General features: G+C 39.8%; 2 protein-coding genes across 2 annotated transcripts in view; one reads left to right on the forward strand and one right to left on the reverse strand.

The window, feature by feature from the left end:
- The window catches only part of ADAM10 (ADAM metallopeptidase domain 10), a 145,508-nt gene extending 133,939 nt beyond the window's left edge, over positions 1-11,569 (forward strand). The window contains exons 13-16 of the mRNA XM_038419140.2: positions 128-236; positions 754-974; positions 8,597-8,723; positions 9,301-11,569. Coding sequence (XP_038275068.1) covers positions 128-236; positions 754-974; positions 8,597-8,723; positions 9,301-9,395 — 552 coding nt within the window. The 3' untranslated portion in view covers positions 9,396-11,569. The remainder of the gene's footprint in view (positions 1-127; positions 237-753; positions 975-8,596; positions 8,724-9,300) is intronic.
- Positions 11,570-20,314: 8,745 nt separating this feature from the next.
- The window catches only part of LIPC (lipase C, hepatic type), a 66,232-nt gene continuing 63,916 nt past the window's right edge, over positions 20,315-22,630 (reverse strand). Inside the window, exon 9 of the mRNA XM_038420707.2 lies at positions 20,315-22,064. Within this exon, the coding sequence (XP_038276635.2) occupies positions 21,941-22,064 (124 nt within the window). The 3' untranslated portion in view covers positions 20,315-21,940. The remainder of the gene's footprint in view (positions 22,065-22,630) is intronic.

A 22,630-nucleotide genomic window follows, 5' to 3' on the forward strand; every position in this document is an offset into this window, starting at 1 on the left:
TTAAGGTTTCTTTATTAGTGAGCTGCTCTTTATGCTTTTTGTCTATTAAAATTGATATTTGTTTTATTTGCTACAAATGAATGTGAAGATGATTTTGAATTATTCTTCCTCTTTTTGTCTCTATTAGCAATGTGCTGGTTCTATCTGTGAGAAATATGGCTTGGAGGAATGTACATGTGCTAGTTCAGATGGCAAGGATGATAAAGAGTTGTGCCATGTCTGCTGCATGAAAAAAAGTAAGATTTGCACACTTCTAAACACTAATACAATAGTGTAAATCTCAAGGTTTTTACTAGACTTAATTTTATTTAAAGTCACCTTTGTGATTTTAAAATATTTACCAAGTTTGAGTGAATAAGAATTACAACATGTGGAAAAAGTCTTTGGTCTTGCTGTTCCAAAACACTTTGTATATTTCCAAAAAAAAAAAAAAAAAAGTATAATTCAGTGTTTATTACTTACGTACTATTATGAACAATGAGCTTCTCCCATAAAGATACTCAGTGGACCTTAATAGTAAAATGCCCATTTGATAGGTCATTGATATGTCATAAATATTTTTTTTTCAAGTTAATAGTACCTTCACGAAAGACAATTACATTACCACTTCCTGATAAGTTTTTAAATAGGGTAAGAGTACATTTTTAGTAGTGGGTTGGATATCCTTTTACACATTCATGCATGTGCAAGGTATTTTGTTATAAACTTGTCTTGAAATAAAATCCTGTCTTCAATTATATTCACTTTTTTCAGTGGATCCAATGACTTGTGCAAGTACGGGATCTAGTCAGTGGGAGCAGTATTTCAATCTCAAAACCATTACGCTTCAACCTGGATCCCCCTGCAATGATTTTAAAGGCTATTGTGATGTATTCATGAGATGTCGGTTAGTAGATGCTGATGGTCCTCTAGCCAGACTAAAGAAAGCAATTTTTAATCCAGAGCTGTATGAAAACATTGCAGAATGGATTGTGGTAAGTATCTTAATGGTTTGAAAACATAAGCATGAAAGATTCCTGTAAAATGGATTGAATATATTCAATGTTTGTGACTAATGATAAACATGACTGTATATGCATTATTTCAGTGTTCTCTTAAGATATGTTTACACTGCAGTAAAACTCCCACAGCTGACCTATGACACTGTGTGTTCAGGCTGCTGGGATATAAAATTGCAGTGTAGACACTTGGGCACAGACTGGGTTGCCGAGGGTCCCAGAGCCTGATTGTCTACACTGCAATTGTATAGTCCCACAGCACTAGCCCTATGAGCCCAAGTCAGCTGACACAGGCTAGCCACAGATGTTTTACTGCAGTGTAGACATACCCTTAAAGTACATTCTCAGTCCTTACTCTTTGGTTGGCTTCTTCACGCTCATAATCCAACTAGCAAGTTTAGCAGATAAAGTTCAATATCCTTTGGAGACGATTGAAGAAAGTGGCTTATGGTACGTGTAGTATGCTGTTGCTTCTAACCATACTAATATCTCTTCATTTTACTGAGTGGTTACCTTAATTTTTTAAAAATCTGACACTTTTTTCCAGCTCTTAAAACTTTTGTCCTCCTATGTAGGTGCTCAGTTCCTCAGAACATCAGGGCATAGTAGCTATTTGCATATCTTTTGATCCCTTATCCTAAAGGGATTATACTTTTCCAATAAAATATCCAGCAGATAGAGCTGCAAGGAAACATCATTGGCTTTCCATGTTGGACTCGTGTGTTCACCTTTGTATTAGGTACATCTATAGTTTGTCAGTACAGTTCATTCATTACATGTCTATGGTACCAGATTTTTCACTGGTTTCAGAGTAGCAGCCGTGTTAGTCTGTATTCGCAAAAAGAAAAGGAGTACTTGTGGCACCTTAGAGACTAACAAATTTATTAGAGCATAAGCTTTCGTGAGCTACAGCTACTGTACATCTTAACCAACATATCTGTCATTATCATTCATTTATTTCAAAAATATCTGTCAGAACTTCATAGATGAACTATCCATAAACATTACTCTATACCGTCAACATAGTTTTAAAATGTCTGTTCAACAGTATATTTTGTCCAGACCTTTATTAGATGCATATGATACTAAGTGGATTCATCTCCACTCTGAGGCCAAATATTAGCTGTTTATTTTCACTATACCAACCTTGTCCTTTGTTTGGCGTGTTTAAATGAGTGTCTGAATGTGAGCCTATAAACTTCCGTGGTGTTTTTATAGTGTATATTTAAGAATCAAAGTCGATTGTCTGTTTTAGGGGTTTATACTGCCACCCATAACTGAGGAATCTGAATGCCTTCTACATAAAACTGATAGCAATATCAAAATCCTTGGTGGACTTTGAGTCTCTGGCACTACTCTCTCTTTAGAGTAAAACCTCTGTTTATTTTTTATATTTTATTTAATTTTAGATTTGTTTCAGAGTAACTTCTGATTTTGATTGGGTTTTTACGAGTAGAAGAGGGTATTAGTGTTGTTCTTGTAAAGGAAAGTCTTCTCGGAAGGGGAAGGACTTGCAGTGTTTTCTAAAGACAGTCAGTCAGGATATGCTTAGTTTGTTCTGGAAGCTTGTTCTGTAGCCATACGTCTTTAGATTGAAAATGCTTTGTTACTAGCAATCCTGCTTTTCATCCTGGACTTCATGATCTGCATTGTCCCAGAAGAGCACCACTACTTCTGTGGTTCAGAGGTTAAAATTCAGTCTCTGTTGTAGCTAGGACTTAATCAATTTAATTAAATGTTTTGAAGATCAGGACCAAAGATTTAAACTGGCTCTGGGTCAGGTTCTTATGCCAATGGAGGGACTTGAGCACAGGCTCATTGTGCTCCTGATGGTCTTACCTATGGGGAAGGTGAGCAAGTCTTCTGTACCAGCTGAAGTTTGTACCTAGATTACCTTTGTAATATCATTGATCTGTTTGTTTCCATAGTATTTCTGTGTACATTTACTAGTCAGTTTCGGTTTTTAGTCCTCTTGAAACTTACTTTTTACGTAAGGTTTCCTCTATAGACCTAATTGTGTATGGTCACAATAATGCTGAATACAAAGAGCAACTGAAGAAAAATACGGTGTGTAAAGAAAAAATTGAGGATCATGCATAGCTTAAAGAAATTAAGTGGGGGTTGATACCATAAGACCATAACAGGGTTCACAAAAGAACTAGATAAACTCATGGAGGATAGGTCCATCAGTGGCTATTAGCCAGGATGGGCAGGAATGGTGTCCCTAGCCTCTGTTTGCCAGAAGCTGGGAATGGGCAACAGGGGATAGATTACTTGTTCTGTTCATTCCCTCTGAGGCACCTGGCACTGGCCACTGTGGGAAGACAGGATACTGGGCTAGATGGACCCTTGGTCTGACCCAGTAGGGCCGTTCTCAAAAACAAACAGAGTTATACCTGCAAGGCTGTCCAGAAACATTGTAAAAGTTAAGTTTAGAAGGGAAGTTTTTCCTGCACAGTAAGAGCAATTTGACAATAGAACAGCCTGGCAAGATAGGTCATTGTGGAAGTATTTAAAAATGGGGAAAAAAATGAAAATGTCTAGGTACAGCATAGCTTGCGTTAAGTGTAAGAAATCAGATGTGCTATCCTGTGTCCCTTGTAATCCTAACATCTAGGAATTTATAATATAAATACATCCACTGAGCAGACCTCTGTATTTTTTGTCAGCTCTTTCAGACCAACAATTGATGCATTAAAAATTAAAGCTGATTTTCCAAAGCACCCTTAAAGAATTGAGTACGCAAATCTTACTGAAATTCACTCTGATTTACTCACTTGACCATAATTTAGTGGTTATTGAAGCACTGATAAATACACTGTCATTTATTAATGCAATTTTCATTGCTTGATGAATTCCTAATACAGTATAGGTATATAACACTTACCTTTTGCTTTAAGAAACTATCATCATAAATTTGTTCTAGTATTTGCACACAGTCAGTTCTCTGTAAACTCTAAATATCCTTTTTTGAGAGGAAAAGGCATTTTCTAATGTCACTCTATTCTAGGGGCACAGCCAGAATTTTCCTAAGGAGGGAGTCCATGGGGAAGATCCTTCTCCAGTAGGATGCCTGTCCTGGGGCAAAGAAAATGGTGGGACACAATCCACAGTGTGCTCCACAGGCATGGCTCAGCTTCACATACAGCTGCAGGCAGTTTTGTGGGGCTGCAGCCAGGGAAGGAAGTTCTGGGATATCCAGGGCCCCTGGTGCCAGGGTAGGGCACAGCCCAGAGAGCGTCGGGGGGAGTTATTATGCAGTCTGCGGGTCCCCAGCTCCCTGTGGAAAGCCCCAGTATCAGGGCTGCAATCCCCACTACTGCCCCACCAAGGAAAGGACATTGGGGAAGTACTGGGGCCTTCCTTGCCAGCCCACAGCACCAGGATTCTGGTAGGAGATTCCTCATTGGGCAGGGATGTGGCACCCCAGCCCGTTACTCCTGTATGATCAGTGGGTCCCAGGTTGCAGGGTTGCCCCATACTTAGGGCCCTACCAAATTCATGGTCCATTTTGGTCAATTTCACGGTCATAGGGTTTTAAAAATAATAAATTTCACTATTCCAGATATTTAAATCTGAAGTTTCATGGTGTTGCAATTGCAGGGGTCCTGACCCAAAAAGAAGTGGTGGGGGGGCATAAGTTATCGTAGGGGGGTTGCGGTACTGCTATCTTGATTTCTGTGCTGTTGCTAGTGGCGGCGCTGCCTTCAGAGCTGGGCTCCTGGGTATCAGCTGCTGTTCTCCGGCTGCCCAGCTCTGAAGGCAGCGCCGCCACTAGCAACAGCACAGAAATCAAGGTAGCAGTACCGCAACCCCCCTACGATAACCTTATGCCCCCCCACCACTTATCGTAGGGGAGTTGCAGTACTGCTACCTTGATTTCTGTGCTGTTGCTAGTGGCGGCGCTGCCTTCAGAGCTGGGCAGCCGGAGAACAGCAGCTGATACCCAGGAGCCCAGCCCTGAAGGCAGAGCTGCCACCCAGCAGCAGTGCAGAAGTAAGGATGGCCTGGTATGTTATTGCCACCCTTGCTGCTGGGCACCTGGCCAACAGTCACTGTTCTCTAGCCACCCAGCACTGAAGGCAGCGCAGAAGTAAGGGTGGCAATATTGCTGTCTTGGGCATGGCCAGGAGGTGAGACAGCAGCTGCTGGAGTTTCTGCTCGGAGCCAGCCAAGTATAGGGTGGGCCTGGGCCCCCTATTTGTTGTGCCCCTGCTTTTCACATAGATATCTCTGTAGTGTAGGTTTATAGCAGTGTTTTGGTGGAGGGTGAAGATAGCCTTATCTTGTCTTTAAAACAGTCTAATACACAATACATAACTATTTCCTAACTGCATTAGTGGTTAACTTTAACTGCCTCATAAGGGTTTCTGAACTTTATATACGAAGCTTGCTAGTGTGCATCAAGGATCTGACCAAAGAGTTGACTCTTTACAGGAAGCTACCTTCAGGAGAACTCCAGTCACAGGTAAGTAGTTTGCATTAATCAGCCATGTAATATGTTAAGCTTTGTATAGATGATGAAATACAAAACACACCTCACTTCTAAGGAATTAGATGCTTAAACATGAATTTAAGTGCATTTGCTATGGCTTAACTTTCATTTGAACCAAAAATGTTCCATTTAAACCAAATCAAAAGCATGAGTCAAAATATGTAGCACTGAGAAATGTTTGATAAAATATTACATTTTCTATTAGCATATACAAATTAGGTAGGTAAGCTCATGAATTTCTATAGAAATAGGCATGCAGATTTTAAATGTATGCAGCAAATGGAGAAGTAATATGTATAGCTATGGAATGTAATAAATCTGTCAGCCTCATTCATATGCCATACAAAAACTACTAAATGAAAATTATTATAGATTGCAAACTAAAGCATTCAGAAAGTTAACAGCTGCCTGTGCAACCTTAATTTTGCCCCTTTGTGCCTATGTATTATTATACAGGTTTTAGTTACATCATTGCATGCTATCTTTTTTCCACATTTCAAGTCTCACTGCTTAGAAAACCTTGTCCCATTCACCTCCCAATATGTTAGAGGCCTATGAAAAAATAGTGTGTGATTATGTAATTAGACTATCATAAAGCAAAAATGGAACGGGGCAGAATTAAAGTTGCACAATAAATCTGGCATTTCTTAATTTTGGAATGCTTATCTTTTCAACTGTAACAAGGTTTTTAATGTAGTTTTTATAGAATTTTCTTAAAAAGAAAAGTTCACGTGCAACTGTAGCACACAATTGTGAGTGGTTTTTGCTCTGCCACTCTGAAATGCTGAGAATTGGGATTCCTGGGTTCTATTCCTTGATCTGGGAGTGAAGAATTGCCTTTGATTTGATCAGAGGACTGAAAGAGAACTTGTAGCTGGTGGTGGTTTGTCAGTTACGCTTTTTGCTTGCACAGTGCTCACTGTTGCCCGTCTTTTGTATAAGACGATATAACCAAGCACATAGATTTGGCACATTCTTTGAGAGGTAGTGTGACTGACTAGATAAGATTTTGGTTTGCTATATTAGAGACCTAGGTTTTATTCTTTTGTCAGAAGTGAATCTGTGCAGTGTCTCAGATCCTCAGTTGTCTCTGATGGATGGAAAACTTGCTTCCCTCCAAATTTAAGGATACAAAAGCTTGCTTAATATAGGTTGTGAAGTACTCAGAATTAATATTATTCAAAGAAAGATAAGACTAGAACTCAGTCTTCCGTTCCCAGCCCAGTGCACCTTCCCTTAGTCTGAAAAGTATTTTAAGAAGAATAGGGAGGAGGCAGGAAGCAGCCTGTGTTTCAGCTGGAAGGCTTTGCTCTGTTCTTATCATAGGCATGTAATGCAGGAGATTCGCTTGAGGCCTGGGAGCACATGCAGTGCAGTTGGACTGTAGAGAAAATAAGGGACAAGCAGGGTTCAAACTGTAGTGCCCATATGCAAATTCTCTGCATATTATAACTTGGCCAAATGTCTGCTTTCATGGGGGACAGTGAATGACATGTTTCCAACCTCAGACATCCTCCCTGCCAAATAACAAATTCCTAATTTGAATCCTTGAGGTATGACAGCTGTTTTTAAAATGTCAGAATTTAACATAGGCAGAAGTACCTGTTTCACTAACTGATTTCTTGAAAGTGGCAGACATACAAAAGCTTGCATTGTGTGGCAGAGAGAAAGTATGGAAAATTCCAATCTGAACAACCAGTTTGTGTAAATTAAGTAACTGTAAACAAGGTTATAATAGGTGTTAGACAACTTTAGCAGTAGCAAAGACAATAGTTACCCACCAGTTGAGAACCCCCTGGGTATTAATGGCAGTGTAGGCAGTGAGGCACTGCCTGTGGGCATCTACCCAGCTTTAATACCATACACAGCTCTCTACAGCCCAAGCAGTCCCTCCCCAGTCCACACTGGTATTTTTAGCAGGGTGATGTCCCACCACTGAAGCCTTTCCCTGTCAGAGGAAGAGAGTCCTACAGCGGGGAACTGTGCAGAAAGGCTCTATCAGCTCACCGCTGCTGGAGCTTTCTCCCTGCTCTGGGGGAAGGCTTTGGTAGTGAGATTCGTGGGGAAAGGTTCCAGCTCGCTGCTGCTTTCCCTCTCCAGAGCCTTTCACTGACATGTAGCTACATAGCAGTGTGGATACCACTTACTTTTCATTACGGCTTGTAATGAAAATGGGTGCGCAGTGTAAGACGTAGCCTAAGAATTATTAATACACTTAATGAACTCTACAGGTCAAAGGTACCGTAAAAAGATCTTCTCCATTTTCACTTTTTCCTCCTTAAGCCTCTAATGAACTGAAATGTTTACGGTATGTCCTGAAAGTAATAAATCCTGACCAATGTTGGGTCCAAGTGGAGGTAGGAGGAATGAATTCCAGAGTCAAGGACTTCTCCCTGAAAGCCCTTTCTTTCCATGGATTATATTTTTGTGTATTCTCCCTAGAATATATTTACTTCCATTGCAACAGCATTTAAGAATCAATTTCTGCAGTCTTCTGTTATGTGTTGTCATTTTTTCATTAGTAGTACCTGAATTTTACTTTATGGCTAGATTTCATTACTTTCTGCATGCAAAGCAAAGGCCAGATTGTCAGCGAAGAGCTCTGAAAAATATGCAGATTCTTACCTAGTTGCTGAATTGCCCCAAGCTGCAGTACAGCAACTTAATACTTTGTCCTTTTTCTTTTGGCTTTTTCTTCCAGTCTGTGAATTGATTTACTCGCTGCCTTGGAATATGTCTGCCAAATCCATGGGAGGTGCTGGCTTTTATAGATAACTAGCACTGGAAGATTTGTGACTTCTATAATTTGTACTAGAATAAAATAGCAATAAAATTAATCATTAAGTGAAACAACAATGCTAGAGCTCAGAAAAGCTGTTATCAAGTTGGGGAAGTTTAGTGTCTGTGTTCACCCAGATTAGATGCAATAAATGCCTAACAGTGATTAAATGTATTATTGGTTAAATTCATTAATGCCGCTAATTTATTTTATGTAACTTGTTAGTATATTTCATTGTATGAGAACCCTTACAGAATTCAGCCAAATAAATTTAACAATGTACTGTCTCTTCTTTTTTAAACCTTATTTTGTAATGTGTTTTAGGCTCACTGGTGGGCAGTATTGCTTATGGGAATTGCTTTGATCATGTTAATGGCTGGATTCATTAAAATATGCAGTGTTCATACTCCGAGCAGTAATCCAAAATTGCCTCCTCCTAAACCACTCCCAGGTAAGTACAACCAAGTGATTAAGACTACAGAGAAGTAAGAAGGTAGAGCCTTTATTCTCAATTATATGCCTTGCCGTTTTAAACTGTTGAGAAACCGTAGTGCTAGTTCTATAGCTCACTGGCACTGTGAAACTAAAAGGTTACACATGTTTCTTTTTTCATGCCATAATAACCCCATAGAACTATTTCTATGTGTAGACAGAGATAAAATTACATCTCACATCCTCCTAGCCAAAATATGGACTATAAACATATGGAATATGTGGAAAGTATAGTGGTGGTAATTGCAATTACGAACATAGATTTCCTTTTACTCCCTCTCCCTACACCACCTTTCTGTCAGAAAATCATTGTATGTAGCAGTTTATTTACAATATATTACATGTTCATACCACATAGCTAGTTGTCTGTTAAAACTTTTCTTATTGTGCTTTTCACAAAGCATGAAAATATCCTTTCATATTTAATTTGTCTAATCAGAATTGTACTTTACTTTATTGGCAGTCATTCTTTTAAAAATGTATTCTTAGATTTATTTTTTCCCTAAAAACTCATGTTTTTTCTCTGTTTACAACAGGCACTTTAAAGAGGAGGAGACCACCACAAACAACTCAACCACCACCACGTCAGAGGCCCCGGGAGAGTTATCAGATGGGACACATGAGACGTTAACTACAGATTTTGCCTTGGTTCTTCCTAGTGCCTACAATGGGAAAACTTCACTCCAAAGAAAACCTATTAAGTCACTGTCCCCAGTCCTACTCTCAAACAAAAAATAGAAGGAAAAAAGGCAAGATGTTATGTCCTCAAACAAGTGGAGAAGTTTAATTTTTAATTATTGGACCTTCCAGAGAAAGAAGTGATTTTTCTTACAGATATTTTTAACGTAATGGCACAAACGTCTTAGATTATCCCCATGTTTTTTTTCCCCCTTCTCTGCTCTTCATTGCTGCATTTTCTTCACTTGCAGGCAAACATGGTTCTAATAAAACTTTTATTCACAAATTGAAAATATACATGTATATATTTTTCAACTGCCAATTAAGGATAGGAAGCTAGGCCACCTCAACATTGGAGACATAACCTGCCAGTGTATATAAATTGTTATATGCAGACATGTATTTCTAATGTACAGCTGTTCTGTGTGCAATTGTAAACAAAAATTGCAATATGGATGTTTCTTTGTATTATAACACTTTTCCGCTATTAATGAAAAAATTACTGTTTAATTGACTTACTCAGGATAACAGAGGATGGAGGTATATAATGATCAAGGATTCTGTAATGCTTTACACAGCAGTTTTGAATCAATTCAAACTTTTTTTATTAGGATCAGAGTTGGTTCAAGTACTCATTTCATCTTTTATCAAACAGCTGCTAAGACATAGCACACAAGTTTGAATGCTCTTTTGGGAGTACATGCAACAAGTGTTGTGCAAACTTTGCATATGCCAGAATGTTTCAAAATTACATTTTGTATAAATGTCCGATTTCTTGTAGTTCAGCATAAGTATTTTTAATTTTCGTCTGATTATTCTGTTAAATGAAGATTTGTATGAAATATTTCCATGCTTTAGTAGAGAAATATGCCTGTTATACAACTTCTTTTAAGGACTGCAACCGGTTTATTTGGGTTGTTCAGATATTCGTAGTGTGGTAATTACGTTCATGATTTTGAAGAAACGGGAAGGATGAAAAGCTGTAGTTTCTATTTTTTTAATTTATCAAATATTTAGATAACTTTCCAGCATGATACTGTTAATGAATAACCACTAAAATACAGTAATATTCCAGCTACTGTAGCTGACTTAAAATTGTAGTTAGGCCAACTGATTTTCCCTTAAATATTTTATAACAGTAGTGAAGTTCAAACAGCACAATGTCCCATTCCAAAGTTTTTAGTATGAATGTAAATAATTGGCATTTTTTTAAAAAAAAGAAAACAAAAGCATTTAATGTCTTAACATGCTTACTGCTATGCAGAAATGAAAGGGGCATTACAAAAGTTTAAGCTTGTAACATATTTATTGCTTGTTTTCCAAAAGCTGCAAGCTAATTAGAGACAAATGGCTATAATTTTCCTGGCTTTGCTTAGGAGAAAATTTATTAAGGGTTGGACAGGCTTTCTTTTTTGGTTTTGTTTTTTTCAAGAGTATAAAGTTTACACAATCATTCTCATAATGTGACGCAAGCCAGCAAGGCCAAAAATATTACAGAATATAATGCGATCTCTTCCTTGTAAAATTGTACAGTATGTGGTGACTTTTTTCAAAATACAGCTTTTTGTACATGGTTTAGAGACAAATTTTGTACATGAAACCCCATAGACTATAAATAATTCCAAACAGTCTTAATAAGTTAGAAATGTATGTAGTTGCTTTTAAAATCATTTTAAATACATTTGTTTTCAGACTGTGCAAAGACTGGAAGTGGATTTGCATTTCTAAAATGGTGACTTTTATTCAGCAAGAGTTCTTAGTAACTTCATGAGTGTGATAACCTTTGGGACATGTAAATTTTTTGCTTGTAGTGTTATCCTGTGGTGGGGTTTCAGCAGATACATGCTGCCCTATTTTATTTTGAGTCTAAGCTAAATGTTTGCTGAAAAGAAATGTGCACTGAACTCTCCACTGCAAGTCAAAATGTGGTAAAACAAAAAAGATCAAGACAGACGAGATCTAATACTACTGTCAATTTAATGTCCACTGTGTTTTATACAGTATCTTTTTTTTGTTCACTTTGGAAATTTTTACTAAAATGGAAAAAAAAAATGAAGTATTGTGCAAAGATATGTATGGGTTTTTTTGAAACTTGAAATGCATTAATAAATAGACTTGATGAAATTATCTTGAAGGTTTGCTTGCTTTTTAAACTCAAAGCAAAAGGAGTATACAAATGCTGCTTCCTCCTACTTTTTCTGTCTTTCACTACAGATATAATTAGAACAAGAATAACTGCATTATGAATACACCAGAAAGTGTTATCCACATCTCCCAATTTGAGCTTCACGCAGTAAATAGAGTAAAATTTGTCCGTGGAAACACTCTTTTTAAGATAAAGCTCTAAATTTCTTTTTTTTGTTATTTCTGATCAAAGTATTTTAAACTCCTTCTCTGCTGTTATGTTTAAAAATTAAGCTAATAACTCAGAAGATGTACAAGGTAGATCTTTAGTTGGCTTGATCTTGTGAGATTAACTTTCTGACATTTTATCAATGACAATTAATATAAAATTCACTGAAAATAGCTAATGAATAAGTTTTCAAAACATGCTATGCAAATCTGATTTTTACTGTCTGTATTAAAACTATCAACATAGGTAGCTTTTAATTTTTAGTGGACAGATCTTTGAAAATTGATTGATTTTTTTTTTTTTTTTTTTTAACTGGTTGGACTAAGATTTATATTAAAAGGCCTGCTAGCCGCATCTTTCGTTCAAAGGTTGTACGGTCTAAGGAATATATGCTTGAAGCTTTTTTTCCCCCCAACTGAGAATTTGATCTGAGGAATTCCTCGGCTTGCTTTGATGTACTGTTTTCATGATTTTGACATCAATGCTTGTTCTTAGAATTAAATTGTATAGTTGGGTGCAAAGAGAATTATTAGATTATCAGTGGGAGTTCTGCACCTCTGGAAGCCAGATAACCTTTTCAGGTACCTAAATAGGGATAAAGATGCCTGTGAACTGAAATTAGGAAAAGTGACTTATAAGCACTTGAAAACATGGTTCCTGTTTTCTTTTAAATTAGTCCTTGTAGTAAGTGTGTGTAAATGGCTTTATTTTTGGTAACTAATCTGATTTCCCCAGGATATAGCTGCTAATTGAATTCAGTTGTCTTTATATTTCTAAAACATTTTTATTAATTAAACAGCTTTTTTCCTTTAGGGAGAATGTGCAGTCAGAATGGTGTGAGTGTCCGAAAGAAGGTCTTCATGTGATTCCCTTTAAAATGACATTTTATCTAGTTAATCAAAGCAGCAAAGACTCTATAAATCAGTGGCTCTGTCTCACTTTTTTCATTACTGTTCCCACTTCACATAAAGAAAGCAGAGAGGAGAGTTACTAATGTCGAAGAAAGGAGAATAGAACTAGGAAACATTAGTTCATGTAAAGTGATTAAAAGCACTTAGCTTTTGTATATCTAAGGTATAATGACTTTGATATGGTTTGGTTTCAAGCTCTATCTTTGTGTTTGAAGAGAGAGAAAGAGAGCAGTAATCTCAGTGAACAAAATGAGGCACCCCTAACAAGTATTCAGGAATGACAATTGCAACTTTAAATGGAATTTAGAGAGTCAAGTTATAAATATATCTGAACTCTCTGTAACTGGTTTATAAACATTAGGCACCTTTTATGTTAGAACTTCTCGGATTTTATTAGAATTGATAACACTTGTATTGCAAGCAGTGTTGGTTGTTCAAGATTAGCTTGTCTTTCAAATCTTTTAGGACAAGATATTTGGAGACTTGGATTTGTAAAAAATGGGAATCTGGATGAAAGGAGAGTAACTGCTGCTGCATATTTGCAGATAACATGCTTTGTTAAAACTCCTATATATATATTCAGTCCCTTTAGCTTTTAATTTTTTTAGCTGACAATTTTAGAAAATCTTCAAAGATGCGTTATCTACTGGTATCCAGGTTTGCGATAATGGTTTCTTTACAGGAGGATTTCTTTCAAATCGAGGGGTCATAAGGTTGTTTCCTTGATGCTGAGGCTTCAGCAGCCTCCTTGCAGATCTTGATATTATCCAAATGTTTCATACTTGGTTTTCTTAAAGTTAGGCCCTAAATTTACATTTAGGCATTCAAAGAAGTGGCCTAATTTTTAAAGGTATTTTGCACCCACAGGTCTCTGAAAATAGGCCACTTATTTAGGTGTCTAAATGAGGATTTAGGCTGTCTAAATTTACAAAAACAAGTTTGAAAATGTTGGCTCACGTACATAGATATCTTGGACACTAAACCTAAAATCAGCTGTTATAATCTGTTCTCTGTTATGGTGGCTTTTGTGGTACATTAGTTAAGTTTTCATATGGATGCCTTTCATCATATAAAGTAGCAAAAGTGACTTCAGTCTTATAGAGGAATTGTACTTGGGTTCTAGCATTGGGCCCTTGCTATAAAAGCAAGATGAGTTGTTCAGTATCCTCTGCATACAAACATTCTTCCAGCCTTCAAGGAAGTGAGAAGGAATACTGGATGTCTTTAATTATCATAACTTTCTAGTTTGATAGAAGCAAGTCCTAGACAAATGCATATGAAGCACATTATGGTGCAGAGGCAGAATGGAAGGCAGAGTACAATCCAACACTGCCAGCTTGAGTTAATATCTGAGTAGTACCCAGTTGGCCCTGGTGGCTTTGGTGCTTGACAACAGAATTAGCAATTGATCCTTCATTACACCTATATCTGGGCAGATCCCCTTGCCTTAAGATTCTTTTTATCATGCCATACCAAGCATGATTTATTTCATATGGCTTTTGAGTATAGTCTTCAGAGATTTTGACTGAACATAGCCTGCCAGGGCCTGGAGGAAATTCAGGCAGAGCCATAAGAATAATGAACAAGTATCAAGCATAGGCTGAATTTTGGATTGTCAGATCTCTGCAGTAATCAGATACTAGCACTGAGAAACAACTTAGTGCCAGGAGCTGAACAAAGTCTAACCTTTCCTCTTTTACTGAGACCTACTAAAGCACAAAACTTACTGTGTCCGTTGAAGATCCAAAGATTTTCTTCCTGGGGTTAGAATCTGTCCCTATCAGCATCAACCACAAAGCCCTTTTAGCCAGTTAGAGCAGATTTTTCCTTCTCATCAGGGTCTTATTCCCAGTAGTCGTTGCTTTTGCCACATCAGCTTCTGAACTGGGTGCATTTTCAAGGAAGGAAACTGGTGTATTGTTCACCAGTTAAGTGTGCTTCAACTTGTATCCCAGCTACCGATCACCCTTTTGGTTTCTGAATTTAAGATTATGGCTTATTTTAAATGAATGGTAGCTATTTAAAAAAGCCTGTGAGTGCTAATAAGATAAAATCATAGAAATGTAGGGATGGAAGGGACCTCGAAGTCATCTAGTCTAGTCCCCCGCTAATGAACTGTCAGCAAATGTTTCCACGTTAACATTTAGTCCTGGTCTACATGACAGAGCTAAGTTCCCACAAGGCCATTTATGTTGACCTAACTCTGTAAGCATCTATACCGGTGGTTCTCAAACTTTTGTATTGGTACCCCTTTCACACAGCCTCTGAATGTGACTCCCCCCCCCCTTTTAAATTTAAAACACATTTTTTGTATTTAATACTATTATAAATGCTGGAGGAAGAATTAGTAGGGGGAGCAAAAGTGGATGGGAACGTGAGAGGCAGTGACCATGAGATGGTAGAGTTCAGGTTCCTGACACAGGGAAGAAAGGAGAGCAGCAGAATACGGACCCTGGACTTCAGAAAAGCAGACTTTGACTCCCTCAGGGAACTGATGGGCAGGATCCCCTGGGAGAATAACATGAGGGGGAAAGGAGTCCAGGAGAGTTGGCTGTATTTTAAAGAATCCTTATTGAGGTTACAGGGACAAACCATCCCGATGTGTAGAAAGAATAGCAAATATGGCAGGCGACCAGCTTGGCTTAACAGTGAAATCCTTGCTGATCTTAAACACACAAAAAAGAAGCTTACAAGAAGTGGAAGATTGGACAAATGACCAGGGAAGAGTATAAAAATATTGCTCGGGCATGCAGGAGTGAAATCAGGAAGGCCAAACACCTGGAGTTGCAGCTAGCAAGAGATGTTAAGAGTAACAAGAAGGGTTTCTTCAGGTATGTTAGCAACAAGAAGAAAGTCAAGGAAAGTATGGGCCCCTTACTGAATGAGGGAGGCAACCTAGTGACAGAGGATGTGGAAAAAGCTAATGTACTCAATGCTTTTTTTTTTGCCTCTGTCTTCATGAACAAGGTCAGCTCCCAGACCACTGCACTGGGCAGCACAGCATGGGGAGGAGGTGACCAGCCCTCTGTGGAGAAAGAAGTGGTTCGGGACTATTTAGAAAAGCTGAACGAGCACAAGTCCATGGGGCTGGATGCTCTGCACCCGAGAGGTGTTGGCGGATGTGATTGCAGAGCCATTGGTCATTCTTTGAAAACTCATGGCGATCGGGGGAAGTCCCGGACGACTGGAAAAAGGCTAATGTAGTGCCCATCTTTAAAAAAGGGAAGGAGGAGGATCCTGGGAACTACAGGCCAGTCAGCCTCACCTCAGTCCCTGGAAAAATCATGGAGCAGGTCCTCAAGGAATCAATTCTGAAGCACTTAGAGGAGAGGAAAGTGATCAGGAACAGTCAGCATGGATTCACCAACGGCAAGTCAAGCCTGACTAATCTAATTGCCTTCTATGACGAGATAACTGGCTCTGTGGATGAGGGGAAAGCAGTAGACATGTTGTTCCTTGACTTTAGCAAAGCTTTTGACACAGTCTCCCACAGTATTCTTGCCAGCAAGTTAAAGTAGTATGGGCTGGATGAATGGACAATAAGGTGGATAGAAAGTTGGCTAGATTATCATGCTCAATGGGTAGTGATCAACGGCTCCACGTCTAGTTGGCAGCTGCTATCAAGTGGAGTGCCCCAAGGGTCGGTCCTGGGGCCGATTTTGTTCAATATCTTCATAAATGATCTGGAGGATGGTGTGGATTGCACCCTCAGCAAGTTTGCAGAAGACACTAAACTGGGAGGAGAGGTGGATATGCTGGAGGGTAGGGATAGGATACAGAGGGCCCTAGACAAATTAGAGGATTGAGCCAAAAGAAATCTGATGAGGTTCAACAAGGACAAGTGCAGAGTCCTGCACTTAGGACGGAAGAATCCCATGCGCCGCTACAGACTAGGGACCGAATGGCTCGGCAGCAGTTCTGCAGAAAAGGACCTAGGGGTTACAGTGGACGAGAAGCTGGATATGAGTCAACAGTGTGCCCTTGTTGCCAAAAAGGCCAATGGCATTTTGGGATGTATAAGTAGGGGCATTGCCAGCAGATCGAGGGACATGATTGTTCCCCTCTATTTGACATTGGTGAGGCCTCATCTGGAGTACTGTGTCCAGTTTTGGGCCCCACACTACAAGAAGGATGTGGAAAAATTGGAAAGAGTCCAGTGGAGGGCAACAAAAATAATTAGGGGACTGGAACACATGAGTTGTGAGGAGAGGCTGAGGGAACTGGGATTGTTTAGTCTGCGGAAGAGAAGAATGAGGGGGGATTTGATAGCTGCTTTCAACTACTTGAAAGGGGGTTCCAAAGAGGATGGATCTAGACTGTTCTCAGTGGTACTAGATGACAGAACAAGGAGTAATGGTCTCAAGTTGCAGTGGGGGAGGTTTAGGTTAGCTATTAGGAAAAACTTTTTCACTAGGAGGGAGGTGAAACACTGGAATGCGTTACCTAGGGAGGTGGTGGAATCTCCTTCCTTAGAAGTTTTTAAGGTCAGGCTTGACAAAGCCATGGCTGGGATGATTTAGTTGGGGATTGGTCCTGCTTTGAGTAGGGGGTTGGACTAGATGATCCCCTGAGGTCCCTTCCAACGCTGATATTCTATGATAGGTGAAGTAGGGTGTGAGGGTGGAGGCTGACAGCTCGTGACCCCCAGTTTGAGAACCCCGATCTACACTAATATGTCACTCCCACTGATGTCACCTACTTTGCTGACTTAATAATTCCACCTCCTTAAGAGGCATAGTGCTTAGGTTGACACAATGTCAGCGTAGATGCTGTGTTACTTGCATTGACTTCAGTGGCCTCCCGGGATGTCCCACGATACTCCGCCATGACTGCTCTGGTCACTGTTTTGAACTCCACTGCCCGGCAGCCAGGTACACAGATACAAGCCCCTCCCTTTTAAAGCCCTGCAAATTGTTGAATTTCCATTTCCTGCTTGGTCGGCATGGAGAGTTCATCTAGCAGCTGACCAGGCCGGCTCTGTGCTGCAGATTTGTGGAGTACACAGGCGGTGGTGGATCTCCTGGGTGTGTGGGGAGAAGAAGCTGTGCGGGCACAGCTCCAATTCAGACTTAGAAACATCGATATCTCTGAGCAGATTGTTCGGGGCATGGGGAGAGGAGGGCTACAAGAGGGATCTGCAGCAGTGCTGTGTGGGAGCCAAGGACCTGTGGCAGGTGTACCAGAAGGCGAAGGAGGCTGATAATTGCAGACATGCCGCTTTTACAAATTGGTGCATGCCATTGTCAGCACAGACCCTACCACTACCACCAAGAGCCACGTGGATACTTTAGGGGAGCAGGAGTCGCAGGCTTCTGAAGTGAACAGAGAGGATGAGGAAGAGGAGGACTATGGGGGACATGTGATGGGGGGGATCCAGTGGTGTGGCGAGCCAGGACCTGATTTGATGCCAGAGCAGTCTAGTCTGTCCCTACAGTCCAGCATAGATGAGCCTGTTGCAGGGGAAGGAATCTCTGGTAAATGTGCAGTTTGCTTTGATATTGCAAGGGCACATCTGGTTATTTACTCTTTTTCAATTTTGCTAGAAGAGGTAGTGAAATAACCAATGGAGGTAGAGTCGCTATTTGCTTCTCATTCCCCAGTACAGTTAGGCAGAAGGGGGCCTTGCAGAAGAGTTGGTTTATGTGCACTGGTCTGTCCCCTGAATTCTCCAAAGAGATCTCAAAGAAACTTTCCTGGGGGTAGCCTGCAATCCTCAGCTGAAGATTTCTGGGAAGGGCTGACTTATTTCTTCTGCCAAGGTAGGACATTTTCCCATGTCACTCAGCAATTCTTAAGCAAGCACCATTGCAGCACACTGGCTAGCAGCATATAGACCTGGTCTGCAGCTGGACAAGTGCAGGAGTGGTTCCCGTTCAGCCTCCATTCAGGAGTGAGATGTCAGCTAAAATCACCACCGCTTGTGGAAAACGGTGCCAGTATTCAGTTCAATTGCCCTATCCACATATACTCATGCCCATGAGCTACCCTGCTTTATTGTCCCAACTCATCCCCCTTCACCACCACACCCCGTGACTGCTGCCATGCTGTATGAATCCCAAGGAGAAGTGAGAATATAGTGTTTGTAACTTGTGTGGCTCAAGGGAGCAAGTTCAGTATAGACCAAGTTTCCACTGATCTTGTGAAAACACTCTCAATAGTACCTCTGTACACTGTATCTTTTGCAAGTGGAAATGTGGTCTTGGAGGGTGTCTCCATCCACAGTAGCAGAGCAGCTCAGCCAGATAAGGAGGAGAAGGAAGAGGACATGATAACGTTTCAAGAGATCTTGATGAGATCTGGTGCTTCGGATACCAAGCACAGGACTTGGAGGATCACCCTCGTGGACAGAATGGACAGGGATCGAGAGGATAGGAGAAGAGCCCAGAGAAAGGAGAGAGATGTGCAGCACGAGATACTAGCACTTCTCAAGCAGCAAACAGACATGCTGGAGACTCTTATTGATCTTCAGGTTCAACAGCCCCATGCACCTCCCTCTGCAGCTTATAGAGAACTGCATTCTGGGACCTCCCTATATGCCCCACCCCCCACATTCCATGTGGTGGCTGGGGCCACTGCACTACCCTACCATTCCATCTGGGGGAGAGGACAGATATTCACAGGTGACAGGGCAGTGAGAGAGACGGTTGGTGTATGTGTTTGTGAAATGAAAAGATTGTTCTTTCCCTTTCAGAGGTTCTTTCCCCTGTATTTATAAAGCATTTTAACATCCCCAGTGGTAATTCTCTGGTCTGGAAAAAAAAAATCCCTGCTTACAGCTTTCTGAATAGTCCTGTGTTCTTAAAGATGCGTGCATCATGCACCTTCCCTGACCATCCCGCATTGATGTCAGTAAAGCATCCCCAGTAATCCACCAGCATTTGCAATGCCATAGAAGAGTAGTCCTTTCTGTTGATGCACTCTGTGGCAAGGTGGTCTGGTGCCAAAATAGGGATATGCATAGCATTTAGCGCCCCGCTGCAGTTCGGGAACCCCATTGCTGCAAAACCATCCAGAGTCTCAGTCCTTCATAGCAGGACGCAATTGATGGCCCTGCACACTTGCATCACAGCAACCCCCATGGTGGATTTCCCAGTTCCAAATTGCTACTCTGTGGGGAATCAATCTGATGTTGCAAGCTTCCACACAGCGATTGCCACTCACTTCTCCACTGTCAGAGCTGGTCTCAGTTTGGTGTTGCTGCACCATCTGCAGCCTCTCCATGAATGCCAACAACAACCTTGAATTGTTTCTATGTCCTACAGCAAATTAGCCTCCAAGGAATCATCATGTTCCCCTGTGGCTCCTCTGGCTGCTCTTTAAATACTGCATGATCAGGTGCATTGTACTCGCAACACTCATCACAATAGTGGAGAACTGGGCGGGAGCCATGCTTCACACAGTGATGGCAGAGGCGCATGTTTGTGGGGCTTCTGAAAAGAGATGCGAAACATGGGATGCAGTTTTCTCTATCCCAAAACTTTATTTGCATCATGAGACATTGAAAGCATGTTCCTTGTCACCCATGTACAACTCCTTTGCCCCCATGAAGCATTGCAATCCCTTCCCAAAATATCCTGCGCTAGGTGGCGGCAAGTTGCACAGTGGGATAGCTACTCATGGTGCACTGCTCTCTGCCTTGATGCAAGCACTGGTAGTGAGGTCATGCACTGCTGACCCAAAGAGTGTAGTGTGGACATGCAAAAGTGATTTAATTACTGAGGCAGCTGAATATCAACGTAACTTAGGTAGTCTTAATTTTGTAGTGTAGACCTGCCCTTAGTAATTGCTCACTAATTTAAAGATTGATAGATTTGCCTAACATCTTTCAATATCCTCACTTTTCATCCTGACTCGTAATTTCTGTACATTTTTATTAACATTTATCTGTTTTTGGTGTGACAATATGGCTTGTTTCAGGCCTCGTGACCACCAGCAACCATAAACATTTTTCACTATTTGAGAATAACATTTCAGATTCCTTCAAGACTTTAATAAAATTAAACATCACAGTAGTAAAAACAAACTTGTAATGATAAATCTTGATTTCTGGCATAACAAAATGACCAATGTAGTATCAAAACACTATTTTTCTGATTACCACATGCAATCATAAACTGAAAATAAAAATTATCTAAGGAAACTTAGGGCTATTTCTTTTTTCCATATTTTCTATTGATACGGGAAATAACATAAATGCATAATCTTGAAGTTTCCTAATTCTCTGAATGTAATGAAGATGGCTGAAGTTTTACAATTTTTCATTTGTAAATCATGTTAGTCTACTGTGAAAATTTTACATAACTTTAGAGTTTACACTAGCATGGTGACAAGGATTTATGTGCAGAAGTTCACTGAACATGACTGCAAATAGGACTATCAGCTGGAATGTACAGTAAGCATTTCTTCAAAGCAAATTAGTTTAAAATATTTCTGTCACTACATTGAACAGCAAAGCATTTTCCAGTAGAATAAACTTAAATGAAACATGTTCTTAAAGGTACAATTATTTGCCTCATAACGCTATAAGTTTTATTGGGTATCAGACAAGGATGAGCCTGTCACCTTCATAACTCCTTAGCTCATGAATGTTAGCAAGCTATTCAGTTAAAAGCTCATACAAGTTTTCTATAGGTGTGAGAATTTTCTCTCTTCAATAAGAATATTTTTGCAGTAAGTGATTTACACACCAAGTTCATTCGTAAGTAATTCAACTATGCTTTAGCTGATAATATTCAGGTTTGACCCATGGAGCCTGTGAATTATTTCACCCTGGTGAACTACTTGTTTTGTGGCTAATAAAATTGTTTTCTACCTTGGAGTATGCAAATTGTTGTTGTTCCAAGTTGTCTAGTTGGAAAGCAAATTGCTTTTTAAAGAGTAAGCAACATGAAATCTGCCCTGAGTTCAACGGCAGCTTTTAGCAAGTGTCTTTTGAAGTAACCATGGTTGTATTTCCCCTGAACAGGTTTTATCTTTCCACATTTCAAAACAATTTAGATATAAACACATGATATTGACTAAGAAATTGCAAGCTGATCTGTTTGGGAATAGCTTTAAGGACAAACAAAATGCATATTTCAGTATACTGTGTATCTCAAATTAATTTTTTATTTTTGTCTTGTTCCCTCTGGAACTGTCAGTGTACATTGTTTTTTGTTAAACTTGGTATATTTAAAATGTTTGAACTATTGTTGTAGGTCTGGGATTTTACTAATGCTTGACAGGCAGCTCTGTTCATGTTCTTGCTAATCTGAATTTTCTCTTTAGTCTCCGAGAGCTGTTTGCACATCTCACAAAAGTTTTCTCTTGGGCTGGATGCAGGTGCACGTTGTCAACACTTTGAGAACAAAATGTCATTCTAAATAGAAAACACAAAGTATAAGTTACCTTTTTTGGACATTCCTTTGTGTAAATGTTTTGTTTCCCATAGTATTCTTGACTTCAACTTCTTTTTCTGCTTTTTTAATTGTTTTCATTTGCTTTTAATTATGAATGTACATCTGGCAGCAAAGTATTTAGGACAGAGTAGTGGGGAGTAGATGAGACATAGGTGATTCCTGTGTATTTAGTTTACTGCTTCTGTATGTTCTTTCTGATTGTCTATACTTTATGCTAGTTCTCATGAGTCTTGTCTTCATGAAGAAATTTTTGCTGATGGCCACTAGGGGCATAAATCAGGTTATGTAGATCTGTTCTGATCGATAATATGGTGCTTAAAACATCAGCAGCTGTCTGGACCCTACACTAGTGTTCTCCCACTCTTGCTACCATGTGTGATGCTGAAACATTAATAGCAATAGATGGACATTTTAATGAAAATATCTTTGTATAAATGCTGCCATAATAACCTTTTGAGGCTGTGAGGATGAGGTCTCAAAGAAAGCTGAAAGCTTAGCCCATCCTTGAACATCCCTCCTCTGCTCT

This window comes from Dermochelys coriacea, chromosome 10 (genome assembly GCF_009764565.3).
Source record: "Dermochelys coriacea isolate rDerCor1 chromosome 10, rDerCor1.pri.v4, whole genome shotgun sequence".
Taxonomy (NCBI): Eukaryota; Metazoa; Chordata; order Testudines; family Dermochelyidae; genus Dermochelys; species Dermochelys coriacea.